Genomic DNA, 20,675 nt, shown 5'->3' with positions numbered 1-20,675 from the left:
TCAGTTTCCGTATCTATCGGTTGGGTTGTTGTTAGGATTAAATGAAACGATGCATTTAGGAACAAAGAACAAAATAAAAATCAAGCAGTTCATGGACACTGAAATAACCACTTGGATTATTTCTCCTCTGTCTCAAAGGAGATTTTGCGGAATTTGATTATTCTTTGTGAAGTTTTAAAAACATATTCTAAATTGTGGTAAAATACACATACAACTTATCATTTAAATTAAAGTGTACAGTTAGTGGCATTAAGTACATTCACAGTATTGTTCAACCATAACCACTACCTAGTTCCAGAACTTCTTTATCACCTCAAATGGAAACCCCATACTCATCACTTGTTGCCCTTCACCTTTCAGCCCCTGGCAACCACTAAATCAGCTTTCTGACTTTGTGGATTTCTGTATTCTGGGAATTTCATATAAATGGAATCATACAATATATGACCTTTTGTGTCTGGCTGCTTTTACTTAGCATAATGGTGTTAAGGTTCATTATTCCTTGTTATGAATGAGTAAGATTTCACTGTCTGTATATACCACATTTTGTTTTTCCATGTATCAGTTCAGAACATTTGAATTGTTTCCACTTTGGGCTAATATGTATGGTTGCTGGTATGAACATTGATATATAAGCTTTTGTTTGAGCACTAGATTTTTAGACTTTTTGATAAACAGTTGACCCTTGAACAATGCAGGGGTTAGGGACATTGTCCCCCTGCACAGCTGAAAATTTGCATATAGCTTTTGATTCCCCAAAAACTTAATCGCTAAGCAAGCCAAGTGTTGACCAGAAGCCTTACTGATAATGTAAACAGTCAGTTAATACATAGTTTGTGTGTTATATGTATTATATACTGTATTCCTACAATAAAGTAAGCTAGAAAAAATGTTACTAAGAAAACCATACAGAAGAGAAAATACATTTACAAATACAAGACTGTATTTATATTTTAAAAATCTGCATGTAAGTGTACCTGAGCAGTTCAGACCCATGTTGTTCATATAAATCTACCTAAGGGTGGAATTGCTGGAGCACATGATAACTTTCTGATAAATCACCAAACTGTTTTCACAGTGGCGGTACCATTTTACATTTCTATCAGTAATACACCAGGGTTCCAGTATCTCCACGTTTTCATCAACATTTATTTTCCATTTTCGGTGGTGGTTTTTGTAGCCATCCTACTGGGTCTGAATGGTATGTCATTGTGGTTTTGACTTGCATTTCTCAAATGACTAATGGTATTGAGCATCTTTTTATGTGCTTTTTGGTCAGTTGTATATTTTCTTTGGAAAAATGTCTGTATAAGTCAATTTTTAAATTGAGTTGTCTTTTTGTTGCATTTGAGAGTTCTATATGGGGGCATCTGGGTGGCTCAGTCAATTAGGCATCTGACTCTTGTTTTCAACGCAGGTAATGATCTCAGGGTTTTGAGATGGAGCCCCATGTTGGGTTCAGCACTGGGTGTGGAGCCTGCTTGGGATTCTCTCTCTCCCTCTTCCCTAGCTTCCACTTTCTCTCTCTTTCTCTCCCTAATAAATAAACTTTTTTAAAAAAAGAGTTCTTTAAAATTCTGAATAATAGACCTTATCAGATATCTGATTTGCAAATATTTTCTCCCATAATATGGGCCCTTTAATTCCCTTGATGTACAAAAACTTTTAATTTTGTTGAAGTCTAGTTTATCTATTTTGTTGTTATTGGTTATGCTTTGGTCATATCTAAAAAATCATTACCAACTCCATGAACAAGAAGGTTTATCCCTATGTTTTCCTCTGAGAGTTTTATACTTTGGGCTTTTATATTTATGTCTCTGATCTGTTTTGAGTTAATTTTTATATCTATAGTATGAGTTAAGGGTGAACTTCATTTTTCTGTATGTGGATATCCAGTTTTCTTAACATCATTTGTTGAAGAGACTGTTCTTTTCTCATTTAATGGTCTGGGTACTTTTGTCAAAAATTAATCAACCAAAGATATATGGGTTTGTTTCTGAACTATCAGTTCTATTCCGTTGATGTATATAGGTCTTTCCTTATATACCTCATTGATTTGATTACAGTAACTTTATAGTGAGTTTTGAAATTCAACCTATAAGTCTTCCAACTTTGTTCTTTTCAAAATTGTTTTGGCTATTTGAGGCCCCTTGCAACTCCATATGAATTTTAGGATCAGCTTTTCTGTTTCTTGAAAAGAAAAGAAAAAATCATTGGTATTAGGGATTGCATTCAATGTCTACATCGCTTTGTGTAGTATTACCATTTTCACAGTATTAAGTCTTCCAACCCATGAATATGGGCCCTCTTTCTATCTAGTTGGGTCTTTCAGCAATGTTTTATAGTTTTCAGTATGTATATCTTGCACCTCCTTGGTTAAATTTATTGCTTGATCATTTCTTTTTTTTTTTTTTTTTAAGATTTTATTTATTTATTTGACAGATCACAAGTAGGCAGAGAGGCAGGCAGAGAGAGAGGGGGGTAAGCAGGCTCACTGCTGAGCAGAGAGCCCAACACAGGGCTCGATCCCGGGACTCTGAGGTCATGACCCAAGCCAAAGGCAGAGGCTTAACCCACTGAGCCACCCAGGTGCCCCTCTTGATCATTTCTTAATACTTTTATAAATGGAATTGCTTTCTTGATTTCATTTTCTGATTATTCATTGATACAGAAATACACCTCTTTGTGTATGTATCCCACAACTTTGCTGAAATTGCTTATTACATAACTCTAATAGTTCTTTGTGGATTCCTTTGGATCTTATATATGCATAGGATTATGTTCTATGCATTTTAAAAAACATTTTTAGACCTAGATATTACCTTTACACCAGTGTCATATGGCATTTGTCTTTCTCTGACCAACATACTTTGCTTAGCATAATACTCTGTAGTTCCAACCATGTCATTGCTAATGCAAGATTTCATTCTTTCTTATGGTTGAGTAATATTCCATTGTGTAGCTTGTGAGATTTTTGCTTTTCATGCTTCCTGATAAATCAGTTCTTAGCCTTCTTTTGGATACTGTGGAGAATATTTCTCACTGAAACCCAATATACTTTTCTTGAGAAGAGTATACTTTATTAAAGATAGTAATCTATCTAATAAGTTCCATGTGATACTTACTACAAATGAAAACAAAATCCAAATTATGAAAGATAATATAATCTACAAAGATATCTTTTACTCTCCAATGGATAGAAATTATTAAAATATAATAAAATGTATATTTTCAGTAATTGAATTCAAATATCAAATTTACTGAATATAGTGAAGAATTAGGGGAGAACTCATAGCTTTTTAAAGTAAATGAAGTACCTTAAAACATAACTAAGTAATACATGGAAACAAAATTATTACTTTACAAAAGTAAAATTATTACCATGCACTAGACTCATGATAGAGTGTCTTTCCAATCTAATAAGTTAAATGATGTTTGATTTTTCTAAATTGTTGTGTATGATGCTAACTTGCATCTTTTACCCACCAGTAGTTTGGGGGTTATGGACTATGTACAGTAGAAGACATTGGGACTGGAGCTACCTCCAGTGGAATTATTTTGCCCTCCACCCTCTTTGTTCCAGTCTCCATTTACTGATGATCCACTTGTCAATCTGATGGGTTTCCTTCCTCTCTTTCTTTCTTCCTTTCTTTCTTTCTTTCTTTAAGATTTTATTTATTCGAGAGCGAGAGAGTGATCAAGAAAGAGAGCACTAGTTAGGGAGTGTGGGGGAGGGGCAGAGCAGAGGGAGAGGGAAAAGCAGACTCCCTGCTAAGCAGGGAGCTTGACACACGTTTCAATCCTGGTACTGTAGGTTTATGACCTGAGCAGAAGGCAAATGCTTAACTGACTGAGCCACCCAGGCACCCATGTCTTTTTACTGCATTACACAATTCAGTATGTATTGGGATGAGCCTGGGCTTTAGAATCTTGTAAGACTATGTTTAATTCTTCTCTCTCATGTCAGCTTTCTGACTGTGGACAAGTCACGTGAGTCCTCTTAGCCTCAGTTTCCTTTGCTATAAAATGGAGATAATTCAGGGTTACACTGAAGAGTAAATGCTATTATGCTGTATATTGACATGTCAAATACAAGTACTTGGCATGGTAAAAAAAATTAATGATAGCTATTAAAACACCTGTGTTATGATTAATACTCAGTAAATGGTAGTTCCCTTTCTGCTTGCAACCAAAATTTTACAAATGTCCTCTATCATTTTCAAATAGAAGCTAGCGAATTCTATGAAGTTCATCTGTGCTGTTGGATGTTTGTTAATAGAGCACTTTTTCCATATAATTGTGTAGATTGTACTGATGGTTTTGTGATGCATTAGGCTTTGGATGCTGGGAACTGCCTTGCTGTCTGATATGAAAATATGAATATATGGGATATGTCTATTTTTAAGATACCAAAATCCCAAAATAATAAATGAGCATTATTATTTTATTTTCCTCTTCTGTAGTTATGTGCTGCTCATCTTCCAACTGAATCAGAGGCACCAAATCATTATCAGGCAGTATGTCGTGCACTGTTTGCAGAAACAATGGAACTGCATACGTTTCTGACTAAAATTAAGAGTGCAAAGGAGGTGAGTGCTACTATTTTTTTGTTATTGGCATTGTGAACAATTAACCTGAATTTTCAACACTGTCCATCATAATATTTACAATATTTATTACCATCCTGTTGATGAGTGCTGAAAATTATTTAGGAAAGAATCAACTTAGGCAAAATTAATTAAATCTTTTTTTAATTGGAGTATAGTTGACATATATATAATATAAGATTGAATAATTCTATATAGTACTCAGTGATCACCCTAAGTGTACTGTTAATCTCCTTCACATCTTCCCCTCTGCCAATCATCAGTTTGTTCTCTGTAGTTAAGAATTTGTTTTTTGTTTGTCTCTTTTTCCTTTGTTCATCTGTTTTGTTTCTTAAATTCTACATGAGTGAAATCATATGGTATTTGTCTTTCTCTGACTTATTTGGCTTAGCATTATGCCCTCTAGATCCATCCATGTTGTTGCAAATGGCAAGATCTCATTCTTTTGTATGGCTGAGTAATATTCCATTGTATATCTGTACCACATCATCTTTATCCAGTTATCTATCTATGGACACTTGGGCTACTTCCATAATGTGGCTATTGTAAATAATGCTACAGTAAACATAGGGGTGCATATATCTTTTTGAATTGGTGTTTTCCTATTTTTTGGGTTAATACCCACTATTGAAATTACTGGATTGTGTGGTAATTCTATTTTTAATTTTTTGAGGAACCTCCATATTGTCTTCCACAGTGGTTGCAACAGTTTGCATTCCCACCAACAGTGTACAAGGGTTCCTTTTTCTCCACTTCCGTGCCAATGCCTGTTGTTTCTTGTATTTTTTATTTTAGCCATTCTGACAGATGTGAGGTGATATCACATTGTGGGTTTGATTTTCCTTTTCCCTGATGATGAGTGATGGTGAGGATCTTTTCATGTTTCTCTTGGCCATCTGGGTGTCTTCGGAGAAATGTCCATTTATGTCTTCTGCCCATTCTTTTAATTGGATTATTTGTTTTTTTTTTCCTTTGTTAGTTATATAAATTGTTTATATATTTTGAATTCTAAACCTTTATTGAATATGTCATTTACAAATATCTTCCTCCATTTGTTACCTTGTCTTTTAGTTTTGTTGATTGTTTCCTTTGCTGTGCAGAAGGTTTTTATTTTGATATAATCCCAATTACTTATTTTTGCTCTTGTTTCTCTTGCCTCAAGAGACAAATCTCCAAAAATTTTGTTATGGCCGATGTCAGCAAAATTACTGCCTGGGATTTTTATGGTTTCAGGTCTCATATTTAGGTCTTTAATGCATTTTGAGTTTATTTATGTATATGGTGAAAGACAGTGGTCCAAGTCTCTTTCTTTTGCACAGAACTGTCCAGTTTACCCCAATACCATTTGTTGAAGAGACTCTTTTCCCACTGCATATTCTTGCCTCCTTTGTCAAAGATTAATTGACCATATAATCATGAATTTATTTCTGGGTTTTCTATTCTGTTCTCTTTTTTATATTTTTATCAGTGTCTATGCCAGTTCTGTACTGTTTTGATTACTGTAGCTTAATAATATATCTTGATATTTGTGATTGTAATACTTTCAGATTTATTCTTCTTTTTCAAGATTGCTTTGGCTGTTGGAGGCCTTCTGTGGTTCTATATAAATTTTAGGATTAATTGTTCTAGTTCTGTGAAAAGTGGTATTCTGATAGAAATTGCATTAAATTCTAGTTTTGTCAGAAGTGCTATTGGTATTTTGATAGAAATTGCATTAAATCTATAGATTGCTTTGGGTAATATGGACATTTTAGCAATATTTGTTATTCCAATCCATGAGCATGAAATATCTTTCTATTTGTTTGTGTTGTCTTCATTTTCTTTCACAGTTTTCAGAGTACAGATCTTTCACCTTATTTGTGTATCCCTAGGTATTTTATTATTTTTGGTTTCATTGTAAGTGATATTGATTTTCTTTTCTTGGGGGGGATTGTTTTCTTAATTTCTCTCTCTGCTGCTTCATTATTAGTGTATAGAAATGCAGCAGATTTCTGTACATTGAGTTTGTATCCTTTGCCTTACTAATTCATTTATCAGTTCTAGTAGTTTTGGGGTAGAATCTTTAGTGTTTTCTATATATAGTGTCATGTCATGTGCAAATGGTGAAAGTTTTACTTTTTCCTTACCAATTTTGATGTCTTTTATTCCTTTTTCTTGTCAGATTGCTAAGGCTAGGACTTCTAGGACTATGTTGAAAGAAAGTGGTGAGAGTGGACATGCTTGTGTTGTTCCTGATCTTAGGGGAAAAGATCTCAGTTTTCAGCATTGAGTATGATATTAGCTGTGGGTTTTTCATATATGGCCTTTCCCTCTAAATCTACTTTGTTGATGATTTGTTATCATGCATGGATGTTTACTTTGTTAGATGCTTTTCTGCATCTGTTGAAATGATCATATGGTTTTTATCCAGAACTTCTTGATGTGATATATCACATTGATTGATTCGTGAATATTGAACCACTTTTGCTTCCTAGGAATAAATCCCACTTGATCGTGGTGAATGACTTTTTTACTGTATTGTTGGATTCTGTTTACTAGTACTTTGTTGAGGATTTTTTGCATCTCTGTTCATCAGAATTATTGGCCTATAGTTCTCTTTTTTTTTGTGGTGTCTTTATCTGGTTTTGGTGTCAGGGTAATGCTGGCCTCATAGAATGAATCTGGAAGCTTTCCTTCTATTTTTTGGCAGTAGTTTGAGAAGAATAAATATTAACTCTTCTTTATATGTTTGATAGAATTTACTTATGAAGCTGTCTGGTCCCAGGCTTTTGTTTGCTGGGAGTTTTTAAATAACTTACTCAATTTCATTGCTGGTATTCATCTGTTCAAATTTTCTGTCTTCCTAATTCAGTTTTGGGAGGTTGTATGTTTATAGGAATTTATGCATTTCTTTCAGATTGTCCAATTTGTTGGCATATAATTTTTGATAATATTTTCTTGTTCTTTGTATTTCTGTGGTTTCAATTGTTATTTCTTCTCTTTCATTTCTGATTTTGTTTAAAATTAATCTATTCTTAATTTTTTTAATCTATTGTTTAAATGAAAGTGTGTGAATCCATTTTATAAAACAGATTTTTGTAAAGCTTCATTACAAATGAGAAATAAAATGCTACTGATTTAGTTCCGTTTCCTGTATAACTTGCTTCTCACCATTTTTCTGCCACTCTTTCGATTTTAAAAGCTATAATATCTTTTTGGGGAAAGGATAAAGACTCAGGAAGGAGATTACACATTTGATAATTTAAATATTTTATAGTGCATTTGGATAAATATTTAATGGAGCTGATTGGAATTAATATAGCTGATAATCTCATTTTTCCTATTTTCTTTCATTATTATTCTTCACTGTCTGAGAGTTAAACTGTTATGTGTAGAGTCCAAAGAGAAACACTCTAATTTATTTACATGTTGAATCACCATATTGTATATCATACAGATGGTTGTGAAGATTCATGAGATCTATATAAAGCAGCATAGCATCTGGCACACAGTAGGAGCTCAGTACATGATAGGTGGTGGGTATCATTTCTTTTAGAAATGAAGTACAGAATTTATCTGAAGCACTAGTTTAAACCTTACGATGACAGAGTTTGAGGAGGGATACAGTAGGATGTGTAAGAGTGGAAAGAAAATATTAACCTATACTAGCCTAGTAAGACTAATTAATTTGCTCTGGTAGTGACAGATGTGTCATCCAGAACAACCTTAAAGAAATCCATTTTATATGTATGAATAAGAGCTCTGAGCATTCCTTTTCTGTCCTAGCCTGGATGCTGCTCATAGTTTGTCTTTTTGTTATAGGTCAATGAAAAGCTATGTTTATTTTTTTTAGGTTTTATAGAGTTAGACCAAGATGAAAGCCTCTTCAAGGGTGGGAAAGGGTGAACTATGTGTTATTTGAAAAATAATTATAAATACATCATGGGCTAGCTTTTCCTCTTGGACAGAACCAGAGGATATAAGATCCAATTAAATGCTTCAGAGTAAACATCCAAAAGTACATCCTCAATTAAGGTTTAGTAGGAAAGATTACCTTTAAAGCTTGTCATTGTCTTCCCCAGCTTGTTAAGTTTGAGATTGCCTTCTCCAGAGAAACAAGTGTTATTTTTAGAGTATAAGTATAGTGCTATGGGGTTAATAGAGTAAATTAAATGCACTGTTGAAGTCCTTCCAACACGTACTTCTGAGCTTTAAGAATCATGTTAATAAGTGTTTTTTTCTATTCTGTTCCAGTAAGCTAAAAAAAAATTTTTTTTGCTCTTGATTAGAACTTTGTCAAACACGTTCCAAGAAAGAAATTTAAACATTTTCAGAGTTTTTTTAAATAAAAATCTCACAAGCAGAGTAAAACAACAGTGGCTGGTGGCTGTGTGGCAGTATCCGCAGAGACTGGCCTGGCGCTGACCAAGGCTGGGGTTCCTGAGACTGTTCCAGCTCCATCTCATCACGTCATCCTCTGGCACCATTCCAGATTTAGCTCTCTGGAGATTCTGGTTCTGTCCTGTTTTCTCATCTCCTACTCTGTTTCCTTACTTTTTCCTTTTTTCTCTCTGGAAACTGCTCCATTTTTAGAGAGGACTCCTCAGTGCCCTCAGGCTCTTCTCAGAATGCTCCCTTCCCTGAGGGTAGTGCTTTCTGCTGCTTCCCTCTCTTGAGAAGCTGCTCTCTGGCATAGCTTCCTATCTCTGCCCCGCAGGGATTGGTAGTTATGAAGGTTGGTAAGATTCTCTCTCCTCTACTGCTTCCAAACAACTGCTCTTCTTGTACAGAAAATCCGTGCTGTCCACTTCTGTTATTTTTTTTCCAACTATTTGGTATAGATTTTATTGGTCGACTTTGTTTCTGACACATACATTTCCAAACCTTTAGGCGGAATAGAAAATTGTTCTTTTAATACACTGTCTGATTTTCTGTAAAGGAAAAATATATATTTAAAAAATAGTTAAAATGTATAATATATATTTAAATATCTCCAAATATTATTATACATATATACATTATATAATATATTATTATATATTATGTATAAATGTAATGCATATTTATATCTATTTATATAATGTATAATAAAATAATATATAGAATATATAATACATTATATATAATATACATTAAATATCTCCAGATATATTTTTATCTCCAAGTTTTGGGTTTTTTTTCCCTCAGTTGCCTGCTTAACATTATTTATTTATTTTAATTAACTTATTTTTTATTATTATGTTCAATTAGCCAGTCTATAGTACATCATTAGTTTTTGATGTAGTATTCAACAATTCGTTAGTTGTGTACCCAACAGTCATCTGCCACCATCTTGTGTGATTTCTTTGATAAAAGAAACTATAGCTCTGTATCCTTGACTTCCCCTCTACTTCACTACTCTGCTTACCTGAACACACTTAAGGCCTTGTAAGCACCTGTGATTATTCTACCTTGGAAATCCTGGGCTCTCATTCCCCCTTCCTAACTGTAACCTCTGCCCCATCGGAGCTCTAGCCCTCACTGCCATCTGAGACCATCTTCCAGTCTCTTGACTCCCACATTTTTCTCCCAGTTTATCAGCCCTTCCTGGATGTACTTCCTTTCCTGGGTGGACTGGTTCAGTCACTTTACCAGGAGTTCGGGTCACATGTCCAACCTGGATCATTACAGTAGCCTCCCACCAGTCCCCTCATCATTGTGAATCCTCTTCATCAGTTTCATTTTTCCCAATTGTTCATGAGTGGTTCTTGTCATCACAGGTCTGACCCAAGGAGTCCAGCCCAGGCCCCTCCCTATGTGTGACCATAGGCTTTCATAGGCTAGGTGAAACTGCCCTCCCACATTTGGCTTGGTACACAGCCAGAGTTCTGCACCCTGGCTTTCTTGAGGGAATGGCAAGGCAATTGAGCATCCCCTCTGGGCCAGCCATGCTCATCCACACACCTGCATCCTTAGCCCAGGCACCTTCACCAGGGCCTTGACTGACATGCTTTCCTCCCCTGTAAGTCAGAACTTTCTCTTCTATCCTTTCTTTACCTCCCACCAGCCCTCAGGTCCATAAAATGGTGAGAGTGTTTCTTGATATTCTTTAAATTGAACATAAAAATTCATTTACTAATCTTGATAAGGTAAGTTATAAAATATATGTGGAAATCCTGATACTTAAGAACATTCTGTACCATTTAATTACAGAATTTATATTACATAAATTGCTTGTCAGCACTGAGGTTTTGGAAGTAAACTCTTATCGTGGTCCAGATGGATTTTTTGCCCTCTGCATTGTATGCTGCTTTCTTGAAATTACGATTATTTCCATATGTGTTCATGTATGTATGGTGGCCATTTTAAGAGCACTAAATTCACACTCATACTAAAATACTCGGTTAATATGATGTTTTTTTCTAAAGATCTTAAAATACTTTATCCAGGCATACTTCATTGCATTTCACGGATACTGTGGGTTTTATTTTTTAGAAGTTAAAGATTTGTGACAACCCTGTGTCAAGCAAGTCTATCAATAACATTTTTCCAACAGTATTTGCTTACTTCTTGTCTCCATGTCACAGTTAGTAGTTCTTGCAGTATGTCAGAATTTTTCATTCTTGCATATTTGTTATGGTGATCTGCGATGAGTTATCATTAGTGTTACTATTGTAATTGTTTTAGGGCACCACAAACTGCCCAAATAAGACAGCAAACTTAATTGATAAAGGTGTATTCTGCCTATTCCACCGACTGGCTGTTCCCCATCTCTCTCTCCTTGGGCGTCCCTATTCCCTGAGACACAATAATATTGACATTAGGCCAAATAAATAATCCTGTAAGGGCCAGTAAGTGTTCAAGTGAAAGGGAAAGTTGCACGGTTCTCACTTTAAATCAGAAAGCTAGAAATGATTAAGCTTAATGAGGGAGGCATATCAAAAGCTGAGATAAGCTAAAAGATAGGCCTCTTGTACCAGTTAGCCAAGTTGTGAATGCAAAGGGAAAGTTCTTAAAAGAAATGAAAATGCTACTCCAGTGTATATATTAATTAAGAAAGCAAATGCTGTTACGGAGAAAGTTTTAATGGTCTGGATAGATCAAACAACATTCCCTACAGCCAAAGCCTAATCCAGAGCCAGGCCCTAACTTTTCAATTCTTTGAAGCTAAGAGAGGGAAAGAGGATGCAGAAGAAATGTTCAAAACAAGTAGAGATCGATTCATGAAGTTTACGGAAAGAAGCCATCTCCATAACATAAAAGTAGAAGTTGAAGCAGCAAGTGTTGCTGTAGCTACAGCAAGTTACCTAGAAGGTCTAGCTAAGATAGTTGTTCTTCTGTTGGAAAAAGATGCCGTCTAGGACTTCCACAGCTAGAGAAGAAAAATCAGTGCCTGACTTCAAAGCTTCAAAGGACCGGCTGACTCTCTTGTTCATTGCTCATACAGCTGATGACTTTCCATGGAAGCCAGTGCTCATTTACCATTGTGAAAATCCTAGGGCCCGTAAGAATTATTCTAAATCTACTCTGCCTGTGCTTTATAAATGGAACAAGGAAGCCTGAATGACAACACATCTGTTTACAGCATGGTTGACAAAATATTTTAAGCCTACGGTAGGACCTATTTTTTTAAAAAAAGATTCCTTTCAAAATATTATTGTATACTGACTGGCCACCCAAAAGCTTTGATAGAGATGTCCAATGAGATTAATGTTGTTTTCATGCCTCCTAACATAACATCTATTCTGCGGCTCATAGATCAAGGAATAATTTTAACTTTCAAGTCTTATTATTACTTGAGAAATACATTTTATAAGGCTCTAGCTACAATAAATAGTGATGCCTCTTATGGCTCTGGACAGAGTCAATCGAAAACCTTCTAGGGAGGATTCCCCATTCTAAATGCCATTAAAAACATTCATGGGGAGAGGTCAAAACATCAACATTGCCAGGATTTTGGAAGAAGTTGATTCCAATTGTCATGGATGACTTTGAGGGGTTTCAGGACTTCAGTGGAAGTAGTAACTACAGATGTGGTGGGAATAACAAGAGAACCAGAATTAGAAGTGGAGCCCTGAAAATGTGACTGAATTGCTGTAATCTCACTGTAATGAAACTTTAATGGGGGAGGAATTGCTTCTTATGAATAGAGGATGTGGTTTATAAAAATTGTTTTATTTGAGTGGAGTCCGCACACAATGTTACATTAGTTTCAGGGGTACAGCATAGTGATTGGACATCTGTATATGTTGTGCTTTGCTCACCACAAATGTAGTGACCATCTATCACCACACAACACTATTATAATATCAAGAGAGTGGGGTTTTTTGTGATGGAAACTATACCTGGAGAAGATGCTGTGAATATTGTTGAAATGACAACAAAGGACTTAGAATATTACATAAACTTAGTTGATAACGCAGCAATGGGGTTTGAGAGGACTGACTCCAGTTTGGAAAGAAGTTCTACTGCAGGTAAAATGCTATCAAACAGCATCACTTACTACAGAGAAGTTGTGAAAGGAACAATCACTTGATGCAGCAAATTCCAGTGTTGTCTTATTTTAAGAAATAGCCACAGCCACCCCAGCCTTTGGCAGTCACCACCCTGATCAGTCAGCAGCCAGAGCAGCGAGGGAAGGACCCTCTGCCAACAAAAAGATTATGACTTGCTGAAAGTTCAGATGATATTTAGCATTTTTTAACAATAAAGTATTTTTAAATCAAGGTATATCCATTGTCTTTCTAGATAGAAAGCTATTACACACTTAATAGACTGAATATAGTATAAACATTTGTATGTACTGGGCAAAATATTCATGTGACTCAAAAATATTCATGTGACTCACACTTTGATATTTGCTTTATTGTGGTAGCCTGGAACCAAGCCCACAGTATCTCTGGGGTATGCCTATACATTTTAAGAATCAGACAGCATTTCTTCTGTACTTTGAGTTGGTATATATCAAGCAGAATTTTCAAAGTGATAACCTCTGATTTAACAAGTTGATTATCTGATCATCAGTGATGTTTCACACTGCCTTGTACCTGCCTCTGTGTGTGCACGTGTGTGTGTGTATAAAATTAGGGTAAAATCTTAGTATCAAAACATTTGAGCTCCATAGCTGATAATCCTGATTTCATCGACTGAAAGTACTTCACGTTGAATTTCTTATATACTCAGTTGGCCAGTTTATTAAAATATAAGTAAAACCCATCATCTATTCCCAAGTGTTATAGTTGTTCTGTGACATAGTAATTATGTTTATTAGACTTGGCTTACTTTACAAAGCACAGGGCTTTGTAGTTCATCGTCTATTTATTTAGAAAGCAAATTCATTTTCATTCTAATCTTTTCATGATGTGATGATTTCCTTCTTAAACAATGAATGAGATCCATTAAGGTTATTCTGTGAATGATAGAAAAGTTTTGGATGTGCCCTGCTGTTACTGTGTCTCAAAGGCAATTTGATATCCTTGAAAGTAAGTACGTATTACTATGTCTCATAAGCAATTTGATATCCTTGTATGTAATTATAGATGGAGGGACTGGCTAAGCAATCCATTTAGTGCATCAGGTTGTATGAAAGAAGAGACAGCCTGTGCCCTACTGCCAGTAACCTGCCACCGCCCCAACCCTACCAGCAAATGTGGCTGGTGAGCATGTATGCTGGGGAGTGGAGAATTTAGCTTGGCAATTTCGAATGTAAGCTTTTTATTGGAAAAAAGGAAGTTACATAAATGGTAGTGTCTTTATTCCATTGCTCTCTAGGTAGTGTTTGATCTTCAGTCCCTGATTATTATTATTAATTGAAATTATCAGTTCCTTAAACTATAATCCCTACTGCTTTCCTGTATTATATACCTACAGCTATAAAGTGACCTCTTTTGCTTCCTCCATTTAATCCTCATGAGTAATCCTGTGACTCTTACTTTGCTGCTTGGCAAACTGAGGCTTAGAGAGATTAGGGACTAACATAGAAGTAAATTCTCAACACTTCTGATGCCAGCGTTTCCATCTTCATCCCCGTGAAGGTGTTCTAATGTGTAACTGCTGTTTTCCTGAAGGAAAATGTAAATGTATACACTAATATGTATACATTAATACAGGCTTCTGAGTGGGATTGGAAAGAAGTTTGTAGAAACCAGAGAATAAAATTTGGAGCTGGGAGAGAAGAACTTGTGTATTTGTGTGTGTATGTGTGTCTTGTCTGTCTGTCTGTCTTACACATGCACACAAATGGGAAAGGGATGGCAGGAAAGGTATCATGTTAAGTTTAGGTATGATAATATGAAGATGGGAGATGGGAAAAGACAGGAGCGTCATAGAAATGTCAAGACTGAAATAAAATAATTGTAAGATTAGTAGAAGTCAGTTGATTTTATTCCAGTATGTTCCTAGCATGCTCTAACCATCATTGCCTTTTGGTTGAGAGTGTGTAGCATGCTTGACCCCGCACCCCAATTCTACAGTAAATACATTGTTTCATAGTAGTGGTATAACTTTATTTACTGTAGTAGAAAAGGAAAAAGTTGGTCTATCAGAAAAGTATAGTATATAAAAAGAGTAGGTTGCTGGGGGGAGGGGGGTATTGAGAGGGTTGTTGGGTTATGGACATTGGGAAGGGTATGTGCTATAGTGAGTGCTGTGAAGTGTGTAAACCTGGCGATTCACAGACCTGTACCCCTGGGGCAAAGAACATATTATATATCAATAAAAATAATTAATAAAAAATTGCTCAAAAAAGAGTATTTTAATGGAAGAATCCTTTTTTTAAGCAGATAACTCACTTTAAAATTTATATTTATAATATTTATATTAATAGTGATCATATTTTAAAAGCCCCTTTATGGTTGGCGAACCATTTTATTTCACTCATTATTCATGTGACTTACATCACATAGCCTTTGCTAGATTTCTCCCCACTTATCTTTAGAAAGGGAGGAGTGGGCATTTAGATATGCTAAGACTCCTCCAGTCATAAATTTTTCTGCAGAAAGTAGTTCATGGAACTAAATCTTTGTTTTATTCATTCTCATTTTTGTAACAGTTTTATTGTATAGGCAAAATATATACAGACAAACATTTTAAGTGTAAGCCCAGTAAAATTTGCTATGAAGTTTTTATTTACCATTTTATAATATATTTCATACTGTTTTACATCATATTTTAAACTTGAGTTGGATTCTGTAGGAAAGCAATGCAGTGTTGTAGATTTTAAAGGAACTCTCAATATTGACGTTACTACTATATTGATGTCAGTAGCCACTAAAAATTCTGTATTTAAAAATGAATGGTATAAACAGTCCCAGTAAAGAAGAAATTCCTGATACAATATTAGTCATAAATGAACAAACTAAAAATAATTGAGATTTGTGAAACATTATATGTTCATATTATTGCAGTAAGAACGTATATTAGAAAGCATTTAAAATAGACTTTAAAACCATAATTTCTGGGGGCACCTGGGTGGCTCAGTTGGTTAAGTATCCGACTATTTTGGCTCAGGTCATGATCTCTGGGTGGTGAGATCGAGCCCCTCTGGGTATGGAGCCTGCTTAAGATTGTTTTTCTTCCTCCCTCTGCCCCTACCCCCACTCTCATGTGCATGCACTTTCTCTTTCTCACTAAAAAAATTAAAATGAAGTCATAATTTCTGTTTTTTAGGAAATTGTATACTCAACGTGATGAAACTTCCTCTCCCCTTGCACTTTCTTGTGTCATATACATAACCAACCCAAGAACTAAAGTAGAATATTCCAAACATTTTGATCTTTAAGGGATAAGATGTCTATATAGTTAAGCCATCTTAGATTTCTTCAGAGGCAGCTTCTACAGGTATCACCTTCTGATTATCTGATTATAATGATCTTTGATCTCTTTTCAAGTGTGGTGCTTAATTTGTTTCTTACTGACATCTTAAACTCCCCTTATAAATTCTGTCTTCATTCACCATTTTGATTATGGTCTTTTATTTGCATCCTTCAGGCTTAAGCTGAAAGTAGCCTCAGGTCTCCTCTCTGTACTCTTATATATTTATATAAGTCTTTTTCTTTAAAATCAGTTATCCTGTTTATTTCCTTCCTCACAGCTATCACAGTTTTCTTACTCATTGGTGTCTGCCAACTAGAAAATTATCTCACGAAGGGCAGAGACCTTTTTTCTCTAATTCACTGCTGTATCCCAGTATAATAGGACCTCTGTAAATAGTTGATCAGTGTTGAATGAATTAGAGAATCTGTGGTTCAGCTACCGTAGATCTTCTTTCATGCCAGATATCTTGAATCTTGGTCCCCTGACATTCTTGACTTGTCTCCAGAATGCAGAGTCCCCTTCATGTTCTCACTGCTTTGTGCCTTCCTCTGTAGGCACAAAGCAGTGCCTGGGCCATGGCAGCACCTCCTGATGTTATTTCTCTTTTCATACGCAGTCTGCCCACCAGCATTACACCCCTATGTGGAGATCTTGTTGGATACTTGGTACTTGTAGGTAGAAAGTTTAGACTTATAGGTAGAAAGTGACATAGGAAAGCATTCACAATCAGGCCCTGATTTTACTTTCTGGACTCTTCATTCACTGTTCACATATGCAGGGACTAGAAGACTAGTCCCTGAGCACCCAGGGGCTCCTTATTTACCTGAATTGCCTCTTTCCCCTCTTCTCTCACTTAAAAAATGCTTACTTATTCTTACAACCTAACTCAAATGTCTATTACTCTGAAATGGTTTTTCTGATTTAATTTCTTTATTCTCTGTATTTATTCACAGAGTGGTCTGCTTTTGCTACTAGCACTTATCATAGTACACTGAAATTACTGTTATAATAAATTATAATGAATTAGCTGCTTATGGTGATGGAAAGAATTAGGATGAGTGCTACTTTTTAACATTTTAGAAATAATGACAAACTACAAAAATGGATCTTGAGATGGGAGGTGAGGAAGATATGAAAGATGTGTCTATAAACTTCAACATGGGAGAAGCAGCAGGGCACTGGGTGGTTTTGTCAAAGTTTGAGAGAACGTAACAGCTATACTTAAGTGTCACAAATGCTCTTGAGTAAAGAAGCACTCAATTTCAGAACTAGAATCCGTTGGCAAAATTCATTCATGTATACAACAGATATTTAATGTGCCTCCTGTGTGATAGGTGCCACTGTAGTTAATAATAGCTAGCATTTATTCCATACTTACTCTGTGTTAGATTCTGCTCTAAGATTTATACGTGCATTAATTCACGTAGTTCTCGCAATGAACTCTGCATAAAGTGCCATTATTACTTCCATTTTTATTGGGGACACAATAATGAATGAGATAAACATGGTTTCTGTCCTCACAGAAGTTACACTCAAGTAGAAATAACAGTATAAGAGCAGCCATTCCAACACTGTGATGAGGGCCACTGTGGAAGCACCTAAGGAGAGCACCGAACCTAAGGAAGGAAACATTTTGTTTCCTGTACCAATGCAAATAGCTACAACTGTTTTAAATTAGCATTATACCTAAACTGGTGAATCATTAAATTCTACTCCTGAAACTAATAATACAGTATATGTGAACTAAATTGGATTTAAATAAAGAATTAAAAAAAAAGAATAGAGGCACCTGGGTGGCTCAGTTGGTTTAGCCTCTCCCTTTGGCCCAGTTCATGATCTCAGAGTCCTGGGATCAAGAGGCCCATATCAGACTTCCTGCTCAGTAGGGAGTCTTCTTCTCCCTCTCCCCCTCCTCATGCCCTCTCTCTCACTTGCTCACTGTCTCAAATAAATAAAAATATTTTAAAAAATAAAATAAAAGTAGCATTATGCCAAGACATCCAAGTCCAAGAAACACGGAGAGTTCCAAACAAAATGAACCCAAGGAAGCCACACCGCAGCACATAATTACTGTGCACATAATTAAAACGGCAAAGGTTAAAGAGAGAATCTTAAAGCACATAATTAAAACGGCAAAGGTTAAAGAGAGAATCTTAAAAGTAGCCAGAGAGAAAACAAAAAGTTACATGCAAGGGAAAACCTATAAAGCTATCTTATCAGCTGATTTTTCAGCAGAAACTGCAGGCCAGAAGGGAATACTCCACAACCAAGAATACTGTGAGGTTATCATTCAGATTTGAAGGAGAGATAAAGAGTTTCCCAGACAAACAAAAGATAAAGTTTATCACCACTAAACAAGACTTAAAAGAAATGTTAAAGGAACTCCTTCAAGTGTAAAGGAAATAGCTGTAATTAGACATGAGAAAATTATGAATAAAAAGATGTAAAATACGATAATGTAGAGATAACGTGGAGAAGGGAGTAAAAAGAGAAGAGAAGGGGGAAAAAGATCTTTTTTTCTCTTTTTGTTTTTCAAGAATGTGTTTGAGCATAAATAACCATCAAATTAATATAGATTGCTGTTTCCTTAGGTTGTTATGTATGAGCTTCATGGTAACAAACCCAAAACCTATGCTAGGTAGCCAAAAAATAAAGAGAAAGAAAGCCAAACAGAACACTATAGAAACTCGTCAATCAGAAAGAGAGCAAAAGAGAAGAGGAAAGGAACAAGGAGAACTATACAAACAACCAGAGAACTATGTAAAAATGGCAATAAGTACATATATATCAATAATTAAGTATAAATGCCCTAAATGCTCCAATCAAAAGACATAAGGTGGCAGAACAGATAAAAAATAAGTAAAACCAAGATCCATCTATATGCTGCTTACAAGAGACTTACCTCAGACCTAAAGACATGTATAAAGTGAAAGTGAAGGAATGGAAAAACACTCACCATGCAAATGAAAGTGAAAAAAGCCAGGGTAGCAATACTTATATCAGACAAAATGGATTTTAAAACAATGACCAAAATAAGACAAAGAAGGAATATACATGTAATGATAAAGGAAGCAATCCAACTAGAGTTTATAGTAATTGTAAAATCTACACACTTAACACTGGAACACCTAAATACATAATTAAGACCATACATGAAAAATCCACAGCTGGAATAGCTAAATACATAAAGCAAGTATTAACAGACATAAAGAGGAAAATTGATGGCCATGCTAGGGGACTTTACTACTCTACTTACATTAATGGATAAATCATCCAGACAGAAATTCAGTAAGGAAACTATGTCTTTGAATAACGCATTGGACCAAATGGACAAAGATATGTATATAACATTCCATTCAAAAAGAACAGAATACACATTGTTTTCAAGTCCACAGAGAACATTCTCCTGATAGATCACATATTAGGCCACAAAATGAGCCTCAATAAATTTTTTAAAAATATTTATTTATTTATTTCCTTGAGAGGGAGAGCACACACAATAGTCAGGGGAGAGGGAGAAGAAGAGAATCCTCAAGCAGATGCCTTGAGATGTCTAACCTGGGCATGGAGCCCATGACCTGAGCCAAAATCAAGAATTGGATGCTTAACTGACTGAGCCACCCAAGTGTCCCATGAGCCTCAATAAATTTAAGAAGATTAAAATAATAATCATGGATCTTTTCCAACCACAATGCTATGAAACTGGAAATATATCACAAGAAAAAAATTAGAAAAACACAATCATGTAGAGACTAAATAACATATTAAACAACCACTGGGTCAGTGAAGCAATAAAAGAAGAAATAAAAAATACATGGAGAGAAGTGAAAATGAAAATATAACAGTCCAAAATCTTTGAGACACAGCAAAAGCAATTTAAAGAGGTAAGTAAATAGCAATAGAGGCCTACCTAAAGAAACAAGAAAAGGCTCAAACAATCTAACCTTACACCTAAAGTAACTAGAAAAAGAACAAAAGCCAAGGTGAGTAAAAGAAAAAGGAAATAATAAAGATCAGACTGGAAATAAGTGACACAGAGACTTAATAAAACAACAGAAGAGGATAGGTGAAACTGAAAGGTGGTTCTTTGAAAAAGTAAACAAAATTGGCAGACTCTTAATCAGTCTCATCATGAAAAAAAAAAAAAAAAGGGAAAGTACCCAAGTAAATAAAATCAGAAATGAGAGCGAAATAACAGCTGACACCACAGAAATACCAAGGATTTATAAGAGAAGACTACAAAAAAGTACATGCCAACAAACTAGGCAACCTAGAAGACATGGACAGATTCTAAGA

General features: G+C 35.3%; 1 protein-coding gene across 7 annotated transcripts in view; it reads left to right on the top strand.

Moving 5' to 3' along the window:
- Window positions 1–20,675, top strand: part of SPIRE1 (spire type actin nucleation factor 1) — a 183,287-nt gene that overhangs the window by 89,246 nt on the left and 73,366 nt on the right. For all 7 annotated transcript variants that reach the window (XM_032875802.1, XM_032875800.1, XM_032875796.1 and 4 more), the window contains one exon: window positions 4,464–4,589. In XM_032875802.1, the coding sequence (XP_032731693.1) occupies window positions 4,464–4,589 (126 nt within the window). The remainder of the gene's footprint in view (window positions 1–4,463; window positions 4,590–20,675) is intronic.

The sequence above is a fragment of the Lontra canadensis genome, unplaced genomic scaffold (genome assembly GCF_010015895.1).
Source record: "Lontra canadensis isolate GAN:19392208 unplaced genomic scaffold, GSC_riverotter_1.0 scaffold57, whole genome shotgun sequence".
Taxonomy (NCBI): domain Eukaryota; kingdom Metazoa; phylum Chordata; class Mammalia; order Carnivora; family Mustelidae; genus Lontra; species Lontra canadensis.
Note: the sequence above shows the minus strand (reverse complement) of the source record. Positions and strands in the feature narration are given on the sequence as shown.